Genomic DNA, 25,063 nt, shown 5'->3' with positions numbered 1-25,063 from the left:
CATAACATTGCCTCTGTACCTTCAAGAACAGAGACCAAGACCAACCAACCTTTCCAGAATTGAGTTTTCTGCAACAGAGAAAAGAACCCAAGTCCTCACCCTCAGGGTCCACTCAACAATCTAGGGTAACCCAAAGCCAACTCGAGCTGTCAGCTCCTGCAAGATCTGAAACTCTCACATCATCTTTGGTTCCCTCTTCCTCTCTCCTGTTTTCTCATCATTCCCCCATTCATTGAAAAAGAAGAAGGCATCTGCTCCATCACAGACCCTGTGCTACAAACTCAAGAAACAATAGACAACAAGATGGTTCTTCTCCCTGGCCTCTGGAATGCTTCAGTCCAGTAGGGCAGCTGGACAATAGTCAGTTAATTATGTAGTGACAGCTATAATGGGTCCCAGGAAGAAAAACACAAGGAGCTTGGATAGCACAGAATAGGGGGTGGACATTGTCTGGAGAACTCCAGGAGGGCTTCCCTGAGGAAATGACACCTACACTGATCCCTGAAAGAGGAAAAGGAATTCTCACAGTGATGAAACAGGGAGAAGTTAAGCAAAAAAATTCTGGGAAGAACACTTTGTGCAAAGGACTGGGGGTATTGCAGGGGACCGGAGTCTCCACTGAGGTGAGCACTGAAGAAGAAGGGAATCAGGTCTGAGAGAGGCTGCTGAGGCGAAAGGGCTTCTGACGTTGCTGGGTCTTACAGGTCAAGTAAAGGAGTCTCAGGTTTTATTCTTAAATCTCCAGCAAGGTATTAAAGAAAAATTTAAGTTAAAAGAAAAAAAAAAAAACACTGAGTTTTATCAGTGATTGCTCCAAGCTCAGAAATGGGAAGGTCACTGAGTCTTGATGAGTGTCTTCTCCATCTCCCAGGAGTGATTCAAGTAGACTTGCATTCCTACATAGACAGGGCACAAGAGTGAGACCTGATGGACAAGTCAAGCTAACGGGGGAAGAAAGAGATGTTCTGGCATGTCCCTGTGCAGAGTATCATTTCCCCCAAATCCAGAACATCTGTCAAGTAACTGGCAGGTGGAGATTCCAAATACCTGTTGTCACTGCACAGACCTTCTTCCATCCAGCTTCCCCATCTACCCAAGCCAAGGAGTCCACACTCAAAACAGATCACTCCGTACAATGACGGAGTTGAAGACTGATGTCTGCTGGGAAAGCAAGTCCTCATTGGTCCCCTCGGCTCCTCTCCTCTTGCTCAGAAGGCAAGACATCCAAGCTGAACTTCAGATGGAGAACAGGAAGCTACAATGAGCCCCCTTGTCCTTCCCACCAAATGTTCTCTTCTTCATGGGTACTTTCAGGACATGAGATGACCCTTGATGGAACCCTAAAGTAATCTATCACTTTGACAATACTGCAGTCAAGTCTCCATCACCAGGACTTCCTAGGGGAGGTAATCTGAATTGAAGAGCATTTTTATAGGGTTTTAAGTGTTATTACTTTAAGGAATGACTGGAATAAAGCAGTTCTCAGAGAAGTGCTTCAGGGGAGAGAAAAGAATGTCAAAATTAGAATAAATTATTGGGAAGCAGGGAGAGAGGAGGCGAGCTCATACTGAATTCTGACTATGAGCTGGCTGCTTTGCAGAGCCTGCCTCTTAACTCTCACAATAATCTTATGATGTGGGAACGATTATCATCTCCATTTTGCAGATGGGGAAAATGAGGTTCAAGAGGATAATAACATCCTGAAGATCACAGTGTTCAGTAACAGAGAAGGAACCTGATGACAGATTCTATCTCAGTCCCAAACCCATGGTCGTTCTTGTGCTCCCAGACAGGGTGCACACTCACAAGCACTTTTGAAGTTCTGGACAGTGTTTAAGGAAATGCCCTAAAATAGACCAAGGGTAATAGAATCTCTTAGTTAAAAATCTGGGCTTTAGACTCAGGCTGCCTGGACAACTTATTAACCTTGCTGAGCCTCAGTTTCTTTTATCTGTGAAATGAGGACAATGGTGAATTCTCCTTGAGGTATAATGAGGAATAAATATTAAAATCCATTTAAGTCCCTAATTGTGGTACTTGGCATTTAGTATGGGCTTCATATTTGTTAGCCATTTTCACTGTTACTAATCACATCATCATTTATCTAATTGTGGTAGGTAACCTCTAAAATGGTACCTGATGATCTCACCTCTTGGTATGCATGCACTTGTAGAGTCCTCTTCCCTTGAGTAATAGCTGAACTTATTGACTTTTTTTTTTTTTTTTTTTTTGAGACAGAGTCTGGCTCTGTCGCCCAGGCTGGAGTGCAGTGGCGCAATCTCGGCTTACTGCAAGCTCCACCTCCCGGGTTCACGCCATTCTCCTGCCTCAGCCTCCCGAGTAGCTGGGACTATAGACGCCTGCCACTACGCCGGGCTAATTTTTTGTATTTTTAGTAGAGACGGGGTTTCACCATGTTAGCCAGGATGGTCTTGATCTTCTGACCTCGTCATCCGCCCACCTTGGCCTCACAAAGTGCTGGGATTACAGGCGTGAGCCACCGCGCCCAGCCTTAACTTTTTTTCTGAGACAGGCTGTCACCTAGGTTGCAGTGCAGTGGTATAATCATAGCTCACTGAAGCTTCAAACTCCTAGACTCAAGCAATCCTCTTGCTTCAGACTCCCAAGTAGCTGAGACTACAGGTGTGTGCCACAATGCCCTGCTAATTTTTTTTTTTTTTTTTTTTGGAAGGAGTCTCACTCTGTCACCCAGGCGGGAGTGCAGTGGCACAATCTCAGCTCACTGCAACCTCTGGCTCCCTGGTTCAAGTGATTCTCCTGCCTCAGCCTCCTGAGTAGCTGGGACTACAGGTGCCCGCCACCACGCCTGGCTAATTTTTTGTATTTTTAGTACAGATGGGGTTTCACCATGTTGGCCAGGATGGTCTCGATCTCCTGACCTCATGACCCGCCCGCCTCAGTCTCCCAAAGTGCTGGAATTACAGGTGTGAGCCACCACACCCGGTCATTTTTTAAATTTTTTGTACAGACAAGGTCTCGCTATGTTGCCTAGGATGGCCTTGAACCCCTGGCCTCAAGCAGTCTTCCTGCCTCAGCCTCCCAAAGGGCTGGATTATAGGCATGGGCCACTGTGCACAGCCTTAATTGTTTCTAATTAAATGAATAAAGCAGAGGGAATGGGGTGTCACTTCCAAGATTAGGTTATTTTGAAAAATCCTGTGACTTCTGACTTGGGTGCCCTCTCTCACTCATTTGCTCTCACTAAGAGAAGCCAGTTGCCAAGATGTGAGCTGCTTACTGGAGGGGTTTGTGTGGCAGGAAACTAGTATCTCCAAATGACAGCAAGAAAGAACTGAAGGGCTCTGTCCAGCCAGATTCATGGGTGAATTGAGAAGCAGATCATCCCCAGTCAGGCCTTGAGTTAACTGAAGTTCTGGCTGGCATCTTTGTTTTTGTTTTTATTTTTGAGATAGGATCTTGCTCTGTTTCCCAGGCTGAAGTGCAGTGGCATGATCACAGCTCACTGCGGCTTCAACCTCTTTGGTGCAAGCAATCCTCCAACCTCAGCTTCCTGAGTAGTTGGGACTATAGGTGCACACCACCATGCCCAGCTGTTTATTTTTATTTTTGGCAAGACAGGGTCTTACTATATTGCTCAGGCTAGTCTCAAACTCCTGGGCTCAAGCAATCCTCCTGCCTCTACCTCTCAAAGTGCTGGGATCACAAGCATGAGCCGCCATGCGTGGCCCTGGCAGGCATCGTGATTACAGCCTGTGAGAGATTCTTGAGGCAGGGCACCCCACAAAGCCATTGCACAAATGCCGACACAGAGAAACCATGAAATAATAAATGTCTGTTGTTTTAAACTGCTAAGCTTGGGGGTAATTTGTTACACAGCAATAGATAACTAATACACTCATCCATATCTGTATTCACCCAACAGTGCTTTGCTTTATCAGCAGATCAGAAGGCGAATTTCAGCTGCAATCCCATCCACAGCATTAGAAAAGACAAATTGGCATATCCAGAGGTAGCAAGTTCACCGTATTTCACACTTCAAAATGCGGAGCCTGACAGCTACGGTGGCTGGGATAGACAGGAAGCTATCAGTCTACAAAGTAAAATCAGAAGGGTGTGGAAATAAGACACAATTAGATCCAGAAGGAGCTTTAGAATTCCAAGGCAACTCCAGTTTCCATCTTACAGATGGGGAAAAAAATGCCTAATGGGATTAGTCAAGCAGTACTTCCTCTGGGGGCAAGCGTGGGACACAGCAGCAGTCACAGACAGGCCGAGACCAAGTGTGTCTTGATCAACTAATGATGTGTGCCAAGAGCACGAAGAGCGTGAAGTGGGAGTACGTGCCACATGTCTGCCATCCTTGCTACTGGTGCTTCTAGAACTGCAGAAGAAGAAGTGGCTCTATCCCATTGTGGAAATCCAAGCCATCAAGGACTCTGGACTCCGAGGATAATATTTTCATCAGACCCCACTGCAACCCCGCAGACATGCTTTGTAAAATGTTTTTAGGACTCCCCTACCCAGGGCTACAGACTTAAAGGCACTCTGTGGGGTTAGAACTCTGTGACATGAATGTGTTTTATTGACTGTGATAGATGACAGTTTGTATCTGTCCTATAAGGTCCCTACTCAGAGAAAATTCAAAGGGATAGAAAGAGGGACTTCTAACCCATAAGCTGCTTAGAGTCTCTAAAGAATAAGGATTCTTTTCTTTTTGTTTGGCCTTAAGCATCTTGAAAATATCCCCTTCCCAGAGCAAGAAATGAATGCCCCATTTTATTTACATCAGGCTGATGATATTTTGCTCTCCCAGGAAAAGCCATTTGCCCAGAGGCAATACCAAGATGGTCCACCAGTACCCCTTCTTTGTGCAAAACAGCAGCACGTTTAGAAGCAAGGATGGCAGGTACAGATCACACACACCCCCATTCTCTGCCTCTTGCCCCTAGCAGGCATCCTTAATCAATCAAGACATTCCTTCCTAATCAACCTGAATGCGGCCTCAGAACCTATGTAAACACAGCACTTCAAGCAGTCCCTACAATTGATGGGCATCAGCATGAAAAATTAGATTTGCATTAAGTGCCTGCTTTGTCTTTCTCCCTGGCTCAGACGCTGACTTCTGCACCAGGCAGCCCTGGCTGTCTTCCCTACTCAAGCTTCACCCATGAAAATTTGCACCTCGCCATTTGCCAGCCCCGCCTGGGCTGCAGGAAGCAGGAGAAATAGCCAAACATACATCTTTCCATCTTCCCCTTGGGCTGGAAGGCAAAGTCTCTACCTCCCAGTACTGAATGGTGCACATCACACTCCTTCAGCATGCAAGAAACTGATGAAGAGAGTTATCCACATCTGCAACTGGAGAAATAAGAAGGCCTGAGCTGCCCGACCCTAGATGCTCTATGGCTCACCTGGAACAAAAGGTCTTACAAATCCTGGGACTTGAAAGAGAGTGAAAAAAGCATTCTCACAGTAAATGATGGCTCATGTGTTTATCACACGATTCGCCATGGTGAAAGCCCCTAGTGTAGGATCCTTACTTGGACAGGGTCCCTGTCATCACTACCTAAGAAGAGGCTGTTATGGGCTGAACTGTATCCCTCCAAAATTTGTGTGTTCAAGCTCTAAGTCCCAGTACTTCAGAATGTGACCGTATTTGATGATGGAGTCTTTAAAGAAGTAACTAAAGTGAGATGAGGTCATTAGGGTGGGCCCTTATCCCATCCTACTGGCATCCTTTGATTAGGACACAGACACACAGAGGGAAGACCATGTGGAGACACGGTAAGAAGGCAGATCATCTACAAGCCACAGAGAGAAGGCTCAGAAGGAACCAACATGCTGACACCTTGGTCTCATACTCGCAGCCCCCAGAATGATGACAGAATGCAGTTCTGTTGTCTAAGCCACACGGGCTGTGGTACTTTGGGACGGCAGCCCTAACAAACTAATACAAGAGCTGACTATGACATTTTAGGAAGTGAAGCACTTGGTATCTTCTTTCCCAGGACAGGACAAATAGCCATGTTCAAGCATCTATGCATCATCTATAGATGAAAGAAAACAACAACACAACTTTTATCATCTCATTTCTCAAAAATACAGACAAGTATTAACAAGAAAACAAAAAATGGTCCATGAACTTACTACCATAATAAACCCTACTGACACTGAAAATACACTGAGTTAGACAATTCAAATGGTATTGAAAGATACAAAATGCCCTGTTCTCCCAGTCCATCAGCGCAGCCTATTTTAGTTCCCAATGGCTTTAATTCCTTCTAGAAAATTCCAAGGAAATAGGTCATGGGTGTCAACAAGAAACCAGACATTATGCAGGGGTGAAGATGCTCAATAGAAGACCCCAGTCCTGCCTTGGATGACACCAGTCTAATGAGGAAGCCAGAAATGAAAAGAAAAATCAACTCAACATTTTGAGATATGAAAAGTGCCTCCGCAGAGGTTGTGAAGATCAATCTAAGTGCAAAGAAGAGGAACAAACTAACTCCTTCACTTCCAACAGTGAGAGTCGGAGTATTTTTAGAGCTAGTAGACTTGTGTGGGATAACAGGCATTCACAATGTTCTGTTTGTGTAGGTTGCTACAACCTGCATGAATGCTCAGCTCAGACTTTAGACGGAGCATTCCACCTCCAGGATATACACTACATAGATTGCCTTGCAAAATATGAAAATATATGTGGCAATAGCGTTTCCGTGAAATATTGCTTCTAAGAGCAAATCAGTGGAAACAACCCAACTGTCAAAATCAAACAAGTCAAGGTACATCCACATGGTGACATATTATGCAGGCACTGAGAAGAAAGGCACAGAACTGTTTCTGCTGATCTGGAAGGGGCTCCAAGATACAAGACAAAGGTAAACAAAGCAAGTCACAAAACAGTGTGTTATGAATGGCCACTCTGGTATAAATATTCAAGGCTACAGGTGCACACTCACATACACACTAGCATAGCCATGGGTGAATTTTCTAGAAAGAATTAAGAAAGCCATTGGGAACTGAAATAGGCTGGGCTGGTGGACTGGGCGAACAGGGCATTGTGCATCTTTCTATACCATTTGAATTGTCTAATCCCGTGCATTTTCAGCGGCAGCAGGGTTTATTATGGTAGTGAGTTCATGGAACATTTTTTGTTTTCTTCTTAATACTTGTCTGTATTTTTGAGAAAGGAAGCTGTAAATTGTGTTGTTGTTTTATTTTAACTCATCTATACATGATGCATAGATGGGCGAGGTGTTTATGGATGTGTAGTACATGTGGGTGTGCTTTTATCTCATCCTCTTTGGGACCTTGGAGACAGATTAGGAGAAAATCCCCCAGTGGCTTTGACCCCTGGTCAAAAGCTTCAACACACATCATTAGCGATTCTACAGAGCACAGCAGGGATTTCTTTTATGCATCTCCAGATGAAAGAAAACCTAGATCACAAGTCATTCTGTGAATCTGAGATAGCTTCCCTCTCTGCGGAGGAGACCTCCCACCTAAGCATGTGAGCCACCCTGGACTGGAGCCCAGCAAGCCTGGATGCAGAACATCACTTTCTGACCCTGACCAGGAGAAAGCCAGGCCTGCAGGCAAGGAGGAAGGCCAAGCTCTTGACCTCCTGTGGGCTGGGCTGGAGGGTGGGGAGAAAGAAACCAAGGAAGGGAAGGACCCTGGACACTGAAGACCAGTCTCTGCCACTGCATCTGAGCAAAATGCCTGGTGGGAAACAGGAAGCAAATTGGAGCTTAAGGAATGTTTTAAGAAGCCCAAGGACACATCTGTCCACCATGAATACAGGTAGCAGGGGAGAAATAATTCTTTTTTTGCGGGGGGTGGGGGGCGGGGATGGAGTTTCGTTCTTGTCTCAGGCTGGAATGGCGGGATCTTGGATCACTGCAACCTCTACCTCCTGGGTTCAAGCGATTCTCCTGCCTCAGCCTCCCAAGTAGCTGCGATGACAGGCGTGCACCACCACACGCAGCTAATTTTTGTATTTTTAGAAGAGATGGGGTTTCACCATGTTGGCCAGGCTGGTCTCAAACTCCTGACCTCAGGTCATCCACCTGCCTCAGCCTCCCAAAGTGCTGGGATTACAAGCATGAGCTACCATGCCTGGCAGGGGAGAAATAATTCTAAGGAAATAATATTCTGCCTGAAGCTCAGCCTTGGCGTGGCTTTGCAAAGGAGGTCTTTGGAATCAGAGAGGGTTCAAACCCCATCTCTACTCTCTCCTAGCTGTGTGGCCTCAGGCAAATCACCTGACTTCTCTGTGCTTACAGTCCTTGTTCTAGGGACAGAGATGAGCAATGAACAGGGCAAACATGTCATCTGATTGGCAACAAGGCTTGTTGCCAATCAAATGACAGCACCAAGATTTGACAAGGGCCATGAAGGAAATCAAACAGAGGCCATGACAGAAGATAATGAGGGCTGAGGAAGTCTCTCTGCAAAGGCAACATTTAAACTGTGACTGCATTTTTATGTAATGGAATAAGCCGTCTCTCACCCCTTGTGGCAGCCAGGGTCCTGGAAGGGAACAGATGGCAAGTTCAAATTAAGATAATTTGTGACGAAATTAATAAAAGGACTATTCATAAAGGTATGGGTAGGGGGTAAAGGAGCCACAAGTTATAATCTGGTGCCCTGCAGCTAGTGATAGTGAGGATCCCACCTCTGCCCTCATCCCTAAACCCAAATACAGACGAGAGGGTTGCCTGACAGCAGCAGAGATCTTAGCTTAGGAATATAGCAGCCCATGGGAGGGAGTAGGGCCTATAAATGCCCTCTTCTCTCCTGCCTCCTCCTGTAACACACTATGGCTCCCTATTGCCCAAACCCAATGAGAAACCAGTGGGAAAAGGTGCCTCATGCTGGGGTTTACACAGAAAAGCCTACCAGGGCACAAAGAACAGTGGAGAAGAGCAGAAAGCAGGTCTGGAAAGGTAAGCAGATGCTACCCATTTGTTCCCCTTCTGCACATCGGAATCTTGGGGGGTCATATTAGAATTTGTTAGCGCTTCTAATCCTGCATTCATAAGGCCAATGAGAATTACCTTGTATGTGTTTTATATGTATGTGTTTAATTCTAAATGCTTGATGATTTGCTATAGATGCATTTCTTGCAAGGGGCTTTCACTGTCTAGAGCTTTAGATGTCCCAGGTAATCAATAATGCTGCAGCTCTGATTCCAAATTAAATAACTGCACATTCATTACCCATTCCTGGAAGCACACCAGGAACTCCCCCTCCAGAAGCACAAATCCCCATGCTCAGAGCCTTCCTTCTCCTCTGCTAGCCCACTCTAACCGTCTGGCAGCTTGGATCGGACAATGTGAATATCATCCGGCTTTTAGAAATCAAACTCCCTTCGCTGGTCTAACCTAAATTGGGATGAAGAATGCCAAGGCTCTGAAATTTACTCCGCCAAGCTGAGCCCCAAGGGAGGACATAACATTTGGCTGCGGAATCGGGGAATGTTTGGCTGCTTCCCTGTCATCTGCTTCTCCAAGGAAAGTGGAGGAACACAGAATTTCAGCTCCATGGTGTGTGGATCCCCTGCTCCCTCCCTACTGAGCTGCCAAAACAAAAGGAAGGGTTACCTAGAAGTGGGGAGTGAGGTGGGCCACGGTGATGTGTATTGAGAACCAAGGAGAACTGCATTTGGGGCCGAGCAAGTTGAGTTTCACATCACGCCCTTTCTGTCTCAGCTAACGAAAAACATCACGCTAACTGGCCAGGGAAGAACAATAGTGTCTGAGCCAGAAATTTCCTTCAGTGAGACAACACATCATTTCGCAAGTACGCATTTGTACGAGGTCTTTTCTGTGATGAGAAAGCTATAAAGCACCCATAAGAGAAACTCATCCTGACATACATGCCCATCAGGAGAGGAGAGAGACTGGTGTTATATGCACCCCAGCCCCCAGATAGGAAGATTTGCAATGAGGGTAAGCAGTAAGATACTGACTATGGATCAAATACCGTCTAGACAAAAATCAGAATGAACCCTATTAGTTGTCCCATCCCAACTCAGCTTCTTGTAGATTAAGAGAAACAGCCCGTGCAATTACTTCAATAACTTATGCAAAGTAAGATCGTTTCCCAAATTGGAAGTGACAGTCTGGGCCACCTGGTAGGAAAGGCAGCCTGTCCCCAGGAGGGGCTGAGCATTTCTCTCCTAGCTCTTTGGGTATTTGCTTGGTCGTGAGATAATCATAATCAAAATCATTACCTCCTTCCCTAGCACCATCACCATCATCCATCTGCCAATGTAGCAGGGCATTGACTGCAACTTTTCAGTTCCCCTGAAACCAGCTCTAAGGCCTGTGGCTAGGAAAAAAAATACAGGCACCAAAAATATCTTCAGCCTGGGCAACAAAGCAAAACCCCATCTCTACAAATAATTTTTAAAATTAGCTGGATGTAGTGGCATGCGCCTGTGGTTGCAGCTACTCAGGAGGCTAAGGTGGGAGGTATCGCCTGAGCCCAGGAGGACAAGGCTGCTGTGAGCCTTCACTGTACCACCACACTCCAGCCTGGGTGACAGAGCGAGACCTGTCTCAAAACAATAAATAAATAAATAAACACCAAAATAGTTTACCAATGTGTGTTTTCCAAATCTGTACATACAGATAACGTCAGTTACAAAAAGTTTAGTATGTGCTATCATGGCTAGATGGAGAGGTAGACATTTTTATTTGAATAACTGGGAGAACTAGATTGAGAAAGGTTAACTTGGAGGGCTGCCTGGAAGACGCAAGACTCTAGCCATCTTGAGGAAAGGATTTGTGCCCAGAAAATAGAAGAAACTTGGAAGTTAAAGGCAGGGTCTGCACAAACCCAGAGGCACCCAAGAGGCAGGGAAAGGAGCTGGTGGTTTGTGCAGCGATAAATTAAAAGGCGTCCATGGAGCAAATCATATTAAACATATATCTTGTCCTCAACAAGTAAATTCCAGACACTACTCAAAACACTTAATTTATCTTACTTTGCTTGAACTCCACAATGACCCGGTAAGATGGACACTGTTAAACCTGTGAGTGCCAGGGCTGAGCTTCAAATTGAGGCAGTTGTCTTCAGAGTTCACTTACTTGACCACTACATGAATGAGTAATGAGCTCACGGTCCAATTAAAACTATGTCAATTAAGTAGGGAGAACGACAGTGTTCTGGAGTAATGGAGAATCTTGCAATCACATGGAGGCATTAGGAACAGCAGCCTCAGCCTCTCCAGTTTGGAGCATATAAGAAATGTCTGGTCTCACTGCAGATTTACCGAATCAGATTCTGCACTTTATTACTTTTTTAATTGACAAGTAAAATATGGCATATATTCATGGTATATGACATGATGTTTTGTGATATGTGTACACTGCAGAACAGCTAAACCAAGGTACGTAACATGCATTGCCTGATTCTGCATTTTAACAAGGGTGCCCAGGGTCTCCCTCTAGGCATTAAAATGTAAATGGCGCTGGTCTCAAAGTCTGGGGTCAATAACATAAGTCTAAGAGAAGGAGGGGGCACTCTGGCTGGAAACAAGGCAGGTAGGAGCCTGGATGAGCTGCTTGGTATAAATACATTTTTCAAAGCCACGTACACTTGGCAGCAGTAATTCTGACAGAGGAACAAGACAGTCATGGTTAAGAGCTAGAGCCACACTTCGGAGGCCAGGGCAGGAGCATCACTTGCACACAGCAGTTTGAGATTGCAGTGGGCTATGATCGTGCCACTGTACTTGCACTTCAGCCTGGATAACACAGCAAGGCCTCATCTTAAAATAAAAATAAAAATAAAAAACTAGAGCCAGGTCCAGGCACTCTTGGCTCTGCCACTTCCTCAGATATGTGGCTGTGGGCATCTTATGAAACCTCAAAGACTCACCTTCACCATTTAAACAGTGGAAGCAAAGGACTGGCTCTTCACTGGGTTGTCACAAAGATTAGGTGAGAAATTCTATATGTGGTGCTTAAGCACAGCACCTGCTAAATATTAACCCTCCACATAAATATTACCTATTACTATACCTATGTCAAAATTATAAATTATTGACATTTAGCTGGCTCTGAAGGTCCCAATTATAGTTGACAATGCCTGGGAAGAGGTTGGAAGAAGGTGCAGAAAAATGCAAAATGCAGCTGAGCTAAATTTCCTCATCCTATCTGGACACAGTTTAAAGCTGTCATCTCATTCTTGACTTTGAATCTTAGAGAAGCAAGGGTTACAGCAGCCTTTTCAGAAGAACTTCAAGGCTCAACTTAAATCGCATGTAGAATTAATAGCAGGATGCCTACCTTCAAATCAGCAGGTAAGATAAAAGCAAATTTAACAGACTCTACAGAGCAAAGAACAGAGAAAACAAATGAAGCAGCAAGGAAAGTCTTTGTAATAAATAATTTTTTAAATGACAGAAGATCAAACATATCTATTATGGCAAATATATTTGCACTAAATTCCTCTATTAAAAGACTAGGATTCTCAGACTGGCCGAATAAACGAAATCCATCCGTGTGCCACTTCCAAGAGACACCTACAACAAAAGGAAATCTTACAAAATGAAGGGTAGTATGCCCAGGCCTACCCATCGGAACCAAAGAAAGAATGGAGAATAACGCTAGTTTCAGAAAAACCCAAGGTAGGATGCATCAGCCAAGCTCAAGATGGTCATTTTCTATTAATAAAAGGTTCAATCCATAGCCAATGCTAGTCAATAAATAGCCTTTGTGAGTCGAATGGCATGGGCTCAGAATATGTACAGCACAATATTTGGCCAGTACCAAGAAAAACAAACAGAAATAAACTAACTCTGGAAGATCCTAACCAACATACCTCATATGAAAAATAAAGAACCCCATGCTACCCCATGCTTATAAAATAAATAAGGTTTATCATACAGAGAGAACACCTTTACAAATGTCTGGGAGTATTTTTTTTTTTTTTGAGACGAAGTCTCACTCTTGTCCCCCAGGCTGGAGTGCAATGGCACGATCTCAGCTCACTGCAACCTCTGCCTCCTGGGTTCAAGAGATTCTCCTGCCTCAGCCTCCCAGATAGCTGGGATTACAGGTGCCCACCACCACACTTGGCTAGTTTTTGTATTTTTAGTAGAGACAGGGTTTCACCATGTTGGCCAGGCTGGTCTTGAACTCCTGACCTCAGGTGATCTGCCCACCTTGGCCTCCCAAAGTGCTGGGATCACAGGAGTGAGCCACCGTGCCTGGCCATCCAGGGGTATTTTTTAAACACACATTAATGAACAAGTTAAGCTTTAACGAAGTCCCCTCAGTAGGTTCTGTACAATCTACTTTCTCAGCCTATAGTGTAAGTGGAAATTAATTTCTAAAAGTCCTGTTGTGACAAGTTCCTAATGCTTAGAAGTTCACGAGCACCTTGGCTAATGTTGTAGTTGAATAATGGGTAGGGTTTGAATAATCCAAGATGGAGTAATGTCAAAGAAATTCTTATTTGCTTTGGAATATGGTCACAAACTCAGGAAAATTCAGCCAGACTTGCCCACTTGTCTGTCCACCCACCCATTCATCCTTCCTTCCTTCCTTACTTGCATCCATTCACACATCTACTCATCCATCCATCCACCTATCCATCTATCCATCTGTGTACCATCCATCCACCCATCATCCACCCACCCATCCATCCATCTACCTACCCACCCACCCTTCCTTCCTTCATTCCATCCATTTACCCACCCCCCTTACATCTGTCTTTCCATCCATCTACCTTCCATCCATCTACCCACCCACCCTTACATCTATCCTTCCACCCACCCACCTTCCCTCTTTCCATTCATCTATCCATCTACCCACTCACCTTTCCATCCATCCTTCTACCCATCCTTCTATTCATCCATCCATCCATCCAACCATCCCTCCACCCACCCACCCACCCACTCATCCATCCATCCATCTACCCACCCATTCTTCCTTCCTTCTGTCCATCCACCCACCCACCCTTACATCTATCCTTCCATCCATCCACCCATCCTTCCTTACGTCCATCTTTTCATCCATTCATCTACCCACTCTTCCATCCATCCATCCATCCATCCATCCATCCATCCACCTACCCACCCATGCAACGTGCATTATCTACTCTCTACTAAGTACTACACAAGGTACTGGGAATGGAATAAAAAGGTGAGGTACTGCTTATTAGGAATTTTATAGATCCATAGCCATGCAAAAAAGAAAAAAAGAAAAAAAAACAGGGTAAGTACAGAAAGTAATTAAAAAGAGGTATGATGATAAGCAATAAGACATCACAGTGTAACAGGAGTAATGAGGTGTCAGGTAAGGTCTGTTTCTCACCTAACAAATATTTATCAGATGTTCATTATATGCCATGCCCAGCAGCTATCACAGTGAATGAGACATATTTCTTGGGGAGCATATATTTTTGTGAGAAGAAATCACATAAATAAACATGAGAACAAAAAAGGAATATTATTTCAGATCATGCTGAATGCCATGGAAAAGACAGAACAGGGCAATGGAAAGGGGCATGTTTGAGCCAGGGCAGTCATCAAAGTCTCCTCGGGAGGAGGGACATCAGCTCTGAGAGCCTCATGGATCAAGGCAGGGGCACAGACAATGTCAGAAAGGTGACTGGAGCCAGCTCGTATCAGTGTCAGACTGTCTGGACATAGTCTGATAACAACGGGAAGCCTTGGGACTTTGAGCAGGAATTCCATGTGTTTCTGCTGGATCCCCTACAACAACCTGAGTTCCTCTGGAAGTCAGACACCCTTCAACGCCAAAGTTACCTATGCAGACAGGCGTGCAGCTTCCATGGAGGATCAGATGGCAAATCCTGCTCTAATTACGCTGGTAATTATGAGCTGACACTTGCAGAGCAAAGAAGAACATTCCTTCTGTTAGGAAATGATCAACTGGGAAGCCAGTCCCAGCCTCTCAAACAGGGAAGGCGCTGTGAATTTACAAACAGCTGATGAAAGGAGGTGAGACCCAGTCCAGGAGGGCAGCACAGAAATCACTCTAAGAAATAATTAAGGAGCCTGGAAGACGAGAAGATGATTTCGTTCCAGCATGCACACGGACCCTCCTGACCCCTGGGGTAGCATTAAAAAGAGCAAACACTCCTCAGTCAGTCCGACCAAGATTTTAATCCTTGCCCTGTCTGTGGTGAGCCGGGAGACCTGGTAGCCTGGGAAGGTTATTTGCCTATCTAACCCTGAGGATCTCCCCTGCTGCAAATGGGTTTAATAATAATCTTTCTTGCAATGGGGGTTGGGGGGACAATGTTGGGAGGATTACACGAGATCACATTTGTAAGGTGCCTGGAACACAGTAGGTGTACAAGCAATGCCAGGCCCTCCTCCCCAGGCTTCCCTATGCCTCGTGGGTGGAAGCTCTGGAGTGAGGAGGAAGTGAAAGACAATAAAAAGGAGGGTGCTGCCAACCACAGAGGTTATTATGCTCCCTGGTGATGCTAGAAGGCAGGGAGAGAGCCGTGATAATAAGATCCTCACCCCGTTTTCTGTGTGACAGCAAATAACAGAGACATGAGAAAAGAGCATCCGTCAGAACTCACAGAGAAGGCAGACAAGGCAAGGAGATCAAAGGAATAAATCCATCGCAATCTGAAAAACAGACTGCCTGCTTTCATCTGTCTGGGAGGTGACACAAGGACCCACACTCCAGCCAAAAACACACTTTCTTCCACCCATGCTGCATGAAGTGGGGCTGAGGGCATGGCAGCTTCCAAAACAAACCCCCTTCAAGGATAATAAATCTTCTCCTTGGTCTAGCCACACCTCGCCAGGACCTTGATCCCCACTCTAGGCTAAGCTCTAGAAATATACCGCTGCCAAGGAGATTTATCCATTTAAAAAGGTCAGAGAATTATTGCCACTGAAGCTTGGGCTCAGAGCAGGTGTAAATACTCCCGAGGTCCCACGAGTGCTTTATCACACTCAGGAGTGAGGACCTGGGGGGTGTTGTGCCTTGGGGAAGTTCCTTCCCAGGCAGACCATGTAACTGCCCTGGTGCCTGGAGAGACAGAGGGTTCTCTGGGTGTGGGTACCTACATGCCCATGCCACCTTTTATCACTTTCTTCTCCTTCCCATCTGGGAAGGGTCTCATCTTCAGCTTCCTGGGCTGCCAGCAATGGTAGGGACCTGGATCCTCTCTGTTCAGTTTCATAGAGCACTCTCAGAGGGAAAAAGGACACCACTCAACAGACTCCTACCTCAACCCAGTCACTGAAATATTGAAAAGGCAGAAATGCAAGGCCAGTTAAAAAACATCTCAATTGTAGAGACTAGATCACCTGTTTTTCAATACGCTGGTTCCTGAGCCTCTCTTCAAAGAGGAACAGAATGCCATTACCTCAATAGGAATTCCCATTTTCTCACATCCGACTAAGAACTTTTTAGCATCTAAAGATGCTCTGGGGGCTGTGTGGATCTGGGAAAGCCGAGACTGTAATGAGTTTTTAAAAGTAATCAATCAGACCGGGCACAGTGGCTCACGCCTGTAATCCCAGCACTTTGGGAGACCGAGGCCGGTGGATCACCTGAGGTCAGGAGTTTGAGACCAGTCCCGTCTCTACTAAAAATACAAAAAATTAGCCAGGCGTGGTGGCAGGCACCTGTCATCCCAGCTACTTAGGAGGCTGAGGCAGTAGAATCGCTTGAACCCAGGATGCGGAAGTTGCAGTGAGCTGAGATCGCACCACTGTACTCCAGCCTGCGTGACAAGAGCAAAACTCCGTCTCAGAAATAATAATAATAATAATCACTGCACTGGTATGAAAAATGCTGATGCTTTCAGGGAGCCTGGAGAAGCCTCTAGATGCAATAGGAGGGTTCCAGGCTGCAAAGGCAGACAGACCAGGGTTCAAATCCCAGCTCTACCACTTACAAGCAGTGTGACTGTGGGCAGGTTACCTCAGCTCTCTGGGCTCCTGCACTCCATGGTAGAAAAAGAGAGATGATGAGACCCAGTTGCTCAGATGCTGCATGGATTTAGGCTGATGGGTTATCATATGGCTCATGGGTGATGCCCACTGAATTGTTATTATTTTGTCAAGTTGCTTTTGACAGCCCTGAGATAGAAAGGGAGAGGGAGAGAGATGAATAGAGATTGAGAGAGACAGACAAAGAGAATCTGTGTGTGTGTTTCTGGGTTAAACAACCTATCAACAAACCAACGCAATCAAATGACCCAGCAACTGCACAGACTTCCCAAAGTTTAGAGGTTAAGGGGCTACAGTGGGAAAAGGGGGTACACCAGGGACCAGGAATAGACACATTTGGTCCCTCTAGGTGAGAAGAGCCTGTCTCCCCTTCCCTCGATCTCCTACCCCTTCTTTGCCCAAGCCCAGTGCACAGCCTAGAACATGCTACCCAGGGCTGATGTTCCACGTGCAGGACAGCGTGGTGGGTGGAAACACGGGTGAAGGCCAGCCTTGCAGGCTTGAGACCTCGGCTCTGTTCCTCACTCTGGGAGCTCTGGGAGAAACCCTGCTGAGTCTGTTCCCCTTTGTTAAAAGATGGTGACAGTCTGGCAGCTCCTCAATAAGTTAAACACAGAATTACCATATGGCCCAACAATTCCACTCCTAGGTATATACCCACAAGAACCAAAAACAGGAACTCAAACAAGTACATGGGCACAAATGTTTATGGTGGCACACTCTTTGCAATAGACAAAAGGTAGACACAACCCAAATTTCCACCCCTAGATGAATGGATAATCATGTGGTCTTGCCTTCCAACGGAATATTATTCAGCCATAAAAAGGAGAGAATGCTACGATATGAATAAATCTCAAAAACATTATGCTGAATGAAAGAAGCCAGATATGGAAGACCACATACTATATGATTCCATTTATATAAAATATCCAAAAGAGGTAAATCCACAGGGGCAGGATGCAGACTAGCAGTTGTCAGGGGCTGGGGGATGGAGGAAGGGGGAGTGACAGCTTAATGGTCGCAGGGTCTCCTTTGGGGGTGACAAAAATGTTTTGGAACTACATAAAGGTATGGTGGCACCACATTGTGAATGCACTAAAACCCACGGAGCTGCTCACTGTAAAACGCCTAACTTCATGTTATATGAATTTCCATTATAAACTGATTAATAAAGAGGGAAACAATGGTGCCATCACTCAGGCAGTGTAGACAGAAGCAATGAATGCACGTGAATAAGGCACCTGGGATAATCCCTGGCATGTTATAAACTGCTCCCCCACCACAACAAACACTTCATTAGATGCTTCCTTGCTCTGTTGGCTTTTAACAGAGCCCACCTCCCAAACACCCAACTAGTCCTGAAATGACTTGTCCACCTGGGGGGTGTGCTGGGAAATGAGCACAGGTGCTGGGATGATACTCCCCACAAAGAAAGAGGACTCTGAGAAGCTCCCAGCAGTGCAAAATGCCTGAAGGCAGCTGCACCTGAGAGAATCCCTCCTCCACCTGCTCCATGCTCTCCAAAGCAGCAGAAGAGGAGGCAACAGACAGGCCAGAGCTTGCCCGCTCTAGTACCCACCTCCCAAGAAAACCTCTACTGGTCAGATCCAGCCATCCCCACCAGGTCCTGCAGAAAGCAGACTGGTTCAGGGTGACCACAGCACGGGCAGACACCTACCAAGAGCAAGGGAAAAGGTATAAATATGTTCTGTTCTCAGTTCCCAGCCTCAGAAGCTAGAATGAAGCTAAGGGACAGGGCGGGAAGCCAAGTGAAGAAGTAGCGACCTCTGTCCTGAGATGGATCCAATCTCCCAGGATCTCACAACTTGTAACTGTGTTTCTGATAAACCAGCCAATGTCAGCACAGAGAGGATCCAGATCAAGCAAAAGGGAGCTACTCAGCATAATGTGTTCAAGATTCATCCAAGTTGTAGAATGGATTGCTGCTTCCTTCCTTTTTATGGCTGTATAATATTCCACTGCATGGATAGACCACATTTTATTTGGACATGTCAGCTATTTCTCCTTTTGGCTCCCATGAATAATGTCACTGTGAAGTTGTGTGTCCATGTGCTTGTTTGAGTACCTGTTCTCAGCACTTTGGGGTATATATGTAGGAGTGAAATTGCTGGGCCATATGGTAATTCTATGTTTAACTTTTGGAGGAACTGCCAAACTGTTTTCTTGGTAAAAGAAGCCAGACACAAAAGGCCACTTACTATATGATTCCACTTATGTGAAAAACTCAGAATAGGTGAGCCCACAGAGACAGAATGCAGACTGGTGGCTGTCAGGGGCTGAGGGGAGAGGAGAACAAGAGGGGAGACTGCTTAATGGGTACAGGGCTTTACTTTGGCATGATGAAAATGTTTTGGAAGTAAAGAGAGGTAGTGATTGCCCAACACTGTGAATGTACTAAATACTTCTCAATTATTCATTTGAAAATGGCTAATATTATGCTATGTGAATTTCACCTCAATACAATTTGTTTAAAAAGCAGCTACTCAAACTCTTCTACCCATAACTGGCAGCCAACAGTAGGAGCCTGGGGAAGGGTGGACAGTAACAGGGGTGGGAGGAGGAACAAGAGGGCACAGAGCATGCCCTAATCACCACTTAAATGACAGCAAGCATAGATTCCGCCTCCCCACAAAGCCTCCTTTGCCACTTAAACCATCTCCAATCCACTCAAGGGCCAGCCATGCGATCCTCTCCAATCCTATTACACAGGAAATTTACATATATAATAAAAAGATGCTATCTTGACACTAATCTTGAGGAAAAAACATTCTTACATTTGTATTAATTTTCCTTCTCAGGTTTTAATTGAAGAGTGGATACAACATCGTGGAGGAAATAAAAATCTTACTTCCTCTATCCAAGGGCCATGTGGCTTCATTAGAAATTACATTAGTTCCTTATCAAGCAACAATAATAACGTAGAGTTGAAATTGATTTAAAAAAATGCATTGCCCTAAGGTATAGATCTGTTTGGTTCAATTATATTCTTACATGGCCAAGCTCTGGTACCTCCAGTGCTAATAAAATTGTGGCATAATGCAAGGATGTGGGCTTCACTCACCTTCAAAGCTCAATGATGAAATATAGGCAAGCACCCTCATTGTTCCCAATAAGAAGCTGTTTAACTGCCTGCCTACCCCTCAACCCTGGCAAAAATGACTTCATTTCTGGAGCTCATACATTAAAGATGCTAAGTATGTTTGATCTCATGAGCCTTCCCTGATCAATTAGTAGTGACCTTCTTGCTAAGGGATGAACTGTGCTGTGGTTGACTACAGATGTCTGCCCTGGGCAGTGAAGTTGCAGGGCTGTGATGCAAGACTTTTCTATTGCTTTCGTTTCCACCAGACTTCACAGACATCCTAAGTCAGGATAAAATGAGCACTTACCTGACCCTCAACCAGGCTGTATGGCAGGGACAGTAGATCCTGCATTTAAAAAAAAAAAAAAAAAGAGAGAGAGAGAGAGAGAAGAAACATTGAGTCTACATTGAAACAATTGCTTTGGCTTTGTTTTTCTCTTAGATTTAAAAAAGAATGTTTTATTCATTCATTCTAAAAACGTCCATTAAATGCCTAACATGTGTCAGGCTCTGTTGTAGGCTCTGTTTTTCACAACAAACAAGACGACAAATGGCTGCCATAAGACAGAAGGAAGATGGGGGAGAACATGGTAAATAAGGAAGCTAACCAATAACTATTAATAATAAATGAAGATAAGATCAGAATGATAATTCCTATGATGATAACAAGATGAATTACGGGGTGGAGAGTAACTGGTGTTACTTTAGACTAGGGGTCAAGGAGCACTGAGAGTGGAATGACAAGAAGGAGACTTCCATATGGAGGGATGGCAGGTCACACTCCCTGGGGCAGGGACAATGGACAAGCTCTAGGAGGCAGCCTAGAGCAGCCAGAACCATCAAACCGAGTGATGGGAGAGGCAAAGAGATGATGTCAAGGAGGCAGGCAGGGACCAGAGCATATCTAGCCTTGCAGGTTGAAATACAAAGTTCAGGTGTTTTTCTAAGCAATATGGGAAACCACAGGAAGATAGCATTTCTTTCTTAAAACACCCCAGCTCCTGAACTAGGATTCCCAGAGGGCACCCACAGAAACCCTTGCTGCCTTGAGGAAGACCTCACTCTGTGAGTATTCTCTGATTTCAGGGCCCCAGGAGTTGAAATACACCCTCTGCCCCTACCAGGCTCTGAACTCAGCCAAGCACCTCCGGTGGGTCAGAACCCAACTCCTCCCCTCACCAAATGCAGCCCCCATGGAGGAGATCAAACCCCACACATGCTCCCCTTGGTCTTAGAAGGCTGAGTCAGTTGCTTGCACAGGAAGGACCCTGGCTTAGTCAAAATGGCAAGGGCCCGCTGCACAGACACTGTATGGAACATGAATCTGAGGGCCAGCCTGCCCCGAGCCCAGCACATCACTCTTCAAGCCAAGAACACCTTCTCTTTCTTTCTCTCTCTGACCTAACCTTGTGCTTCTGCCGTATTCCACAATTGAACAAGATGATTTCCCACCTAAAGTGGGAGAAGATACCATAGCTCCCCTTTTTTCTTGCCAAAACGTCAGACCTTTCAGGGTCCCCATGAACTCCACCAGCACCTCCTCTTCCAGCCCAGCCAAGGAAATTGCCCCAAAACCAACTGGTCCCATCAAGGGCTCCAGACTCAACAAGGTGCCCCTGGGAGCTTACCCACTGCAGCACCGTGGACAGAGACCAGATGCAGCTCTGCTCTGCTGCCCAAGGTCTCAGGCACAACATATCTGGCCATTGTGGAGAAAGCCACATTCAACCCTTGCAGTCCACGGGACTCCACTTGCTGAGTCTCAAATTCCTCAGCCTACTTCACAGGGTGACGATTCAAAGAGGCCACGCATGCCTGGTCCATGGAAAAACATCCACTGAAGGCCTGAGTGTTAACAGCTATTATTAGTATGTTTGTTACAGTTCTTAGATGAGCCCATGACCATGAAATTAACAACGAACATGGGCTAGGGTGAGTCAGCTCCATCTCAGCTGCATGAAGAGGAGTCCTGAGGGACATGACTTTGACCTACAGTCACAATTTGAAAACAGGTAATCCACAGAGTAGATGCTGGATACACACCTGGAGAATGAGCTGTTTCTCCCAGCCTTGCTCAAAGGCTGTGTTTTAAGCTGAATTGCACCCCGCCCCACAAAACTCCTGTGTTTGCAACCCCAAACCTAGGACTTCTGAACGTAACTGACTTGCAGACAGGACCTTTAAAGAGGTGATTAAATTAAAATGAGGCTGTTAGGCTGGGCCCTGATCCAGTCTGACTTCTGTCTTCATAAGAAGATGAAATTTGGACACACAAAGAGGTGTCAGGGATGCAGCAGCGGAGAAGAAAGGCCAGGTGAGGACGCAGCAAGGAGATGGCCACCTACAAGGCAAGGAGAGGGGCCTCAGAAGAAACCAATCCTGCTGACACCTCGATCTTGGACTTCTGGACTCCAGAACTGAGAGAAATAAATTTGCTGTTTAAGCCACTCCATGTATATTACTTTGTTACAGCAGCCTGAGCAAACACACACACACCCAGGCAGATATGGCTTTTCTCTCCCCTCTGAAAGGTGCAAACGAGATGGTCTGTGGTTTTCAAGGTCCTCTCCTCCCAGTCTCCAGACCCCTGTGCCAGCTCAGGTGGGTCTCTGCCCTCAAGCTCCTAAAGGAGGTGCCTGCAGACCAGGGTCTGCACACAGGGGCTGAACAGATACAGACCTTCCTCCTAGGCCCCTAGAGCCACACCCTGTGCCTCCCCAGCCCCTCCTCCATCCATCATGCCTCCCCTTCACAATCTCCAAGCCCTCCTTCTCTATTGCCTCCTTTCTTGGGACTCAGAAACGCACCCAAAGCTCACCACATTATCAACTACACAGCTCTGTTTTCTTTGCTTCTTGCCATCCACCCTCCAGAGCTGGGCTGAATGCTGGAGACATGATGGGGCACAAAACACAGGAGGCCTCTCGTGGCGCCTACAGTCTGGGGAGGAGAACACTGTACTGAGAGAGCTGCAAAAAAATCCACATAAAGCTACAGCTCTGAAGGAGAAGGAGATGATGCAAGGACCCTTGGTCGCCTGTCATCTACTCCTCAGTGCCTGGGTTCCCTGCCCACCCAGACAGCTTAGTCCACAACTACAATGCTCTCCAGTGAGTCTCCCTTCTTCAAGCTCTGTTGTGTCCCCTCTCTGACATCTTTTCCTGAGGCGTTTCCTCCTTTCTCTATGCCTATCCTAGGAATGCAAACATCCCGTAGGGTCTGCCCTTTGCCCTCCAAGAGAATCATTTACCATGGCATGTGGACCCCAATGTCTACCTCACTGGGGACCCCTGACTCTGCAGTTCTAGCCCCAACTGCTCTCCTGAGCACCAGACTCAACGGACCATCCTCTTGGCCTCTCCACATGGGTGTCCCACGGACATTATCAACTCCACACAGCCCAAGCCCAGCTCTCCTCTCTCCCCAGCTGTGCCTCCTTCCCCTCCTGGCACCCAGAAGGCATCCCCGTTCTCCCAGCCCATTGAGCCTGAAGCCCTGGCACCTCCTGATTCCCTCCTCCTGCTGGTCCATCACAGGGCTATTGATCCATTGCAGCTGTGCACAGCACGATTCTCCCAGGCCTGGTTATGGCAATGAGAGGCTCTTCAAAGGCTGCTGGACACCTCTCTTTGTTCTGCTGAACACAATTTGGCTGAAAGCAAATTTGTTCAAAATACACCTCCCACAGTGGTTGCATTTCTGGGTGTTGTAATCTTGCTGTTGCCATGAAGTGGATTTTTTTTTATTATTTCTTTTTTTTTTTTTTTTTTTTGAGACAGTCTCACTCTGTCACCCAGGCTGGAGTGCAGTGGTGCAATCTTGACTTACTGCAACCTCCATCTCCCGGGTTAAAGCGATTCTCCTGCATCAGCCTCCCGAGTAGCTGGAATTACAGTTGTGCGTCAGCACGCCTGGCTAATTTTTGTATTTTTAGTGGACACAGGGTTTCACCACGTTGGCCAGACTGATCTGAAACTCCTGACCTCAGGTGATCTGCCTACCTCGGCCTCCCAAAGTGCTGGAATTACAGGCATGACCCAACATGCCCGGCCACCATGAACTGGTTTAAAACACTTTTATGCATCTATAAGCACTTGGATCCATTTATTTCCCTGTATTATTTTCATTTTATTTTTTCATTTAGAAACTCAAAATCTAGTATTGCTAAGCTCAATGGTTACTAACAGCAGACAGAGGAGAATAAAGAGATCAGCTTCATAGAACAGTCCCTTGAAAAGCAACGCACTTCATGCCACTGCACTGCCCCGCAAAAATCCATTTTCAGTATGTGTGATCCCAGAAAAGTAAGGTGTCAGTTGGATTTATAAAAAACAAAATCCATGTTATGTTACTAACCACTCCTCTTTGAATTATAAAGGAAGAGAAAACTCCCTACTACTCTCCAAACTCAACCCTGGAAGTACAACCAGGGATGCAAGGTTGATGTGTATTCTTCTAACCATTTTCCTAAAAATGCAAAAATATATCTATCTATCATCTATGTATATATACATACACAAAAATACTTTCATTTTTTAAAAATGGACCAAAGCTTAGACGTTGATCTGCACACTTTCTTTTTATAAATGTATCAATTTAGTATGAACACCTTTCCCAGACAAATCATGGATAAATGGGTTTCTTAACTTCAGCAACATTGAAAATTCAAGCCAGATTATTCTTTGTCGTGGGGCTTGTCCCATGCCTATAGGACATTTAGTAGTGCCCCTGGCCTTTACCCACCAAATACCACTCTTACATCTCCTCCTTCAATTATAACAACCAGAAAGGACTCCAGAAGAGGCCAAATGTCCCCAGGGGACCACAGTCCAGAGCCCTTAGTGTGGAGACACCAATTCCTTCTTTCCTAACAGGTGCGTAGAATTCCATGCCGTGGATGCATCATAATGTATTTATTTCCCTACTGATCAGCATCCAAAATTCCTAAAAATACCACATTTTTAGGAATTTGGTAGTTCAAAACTATCACAATGTACAAAGTAAAGGGCCACTTTATA

General features: G+C 45.7%; 1 protein-coding gene across 1 annotated transcript in view; it reads right to left on the bottom strand.

Annotated features, from left to right (window-relative positions):
• RBFOX1 (RNA binding fox-1 homolog 1) overlaps positions 1 to 25,063 on the bottom strand; it is a 2,483,553-nt gene that overhangs the window by 2,233,402 nt on the left and 225,088 nt on the right. Inside the window, exon 2 of the mRNA XM_063699486.1 lies at positions 20,353 to 20,391. Coding sequence (XP_063555556.1) covers positions 20,353 to 20,391 — 39 coding nt within the window. The remainder of the gene's footprint in view (positions 1 to 20,352; positions 20,392 to 25,063) is intronic.

This window comes from Gorilla gorilla, chromosome 18 (assembly GCF_029281585.2).
Source record: "Gorilla gorilla gorilla isolate KB3781 chromosome 18, NHGRI_mGorGor1-v2.1_pri, whole genome shotgun sequence".
Classification (NCBI taxonomy): Eukaryota; Metazoa; Chordata; class Mammalia; order Primates; family Hominidae; genus Gorilla; species Gorilla gorilla.
The sequence above is the reverse complement of the archived record's forward strand: the minus strand, read 5'-3'. Positions and strand labels throughout refer to the sequence as shown.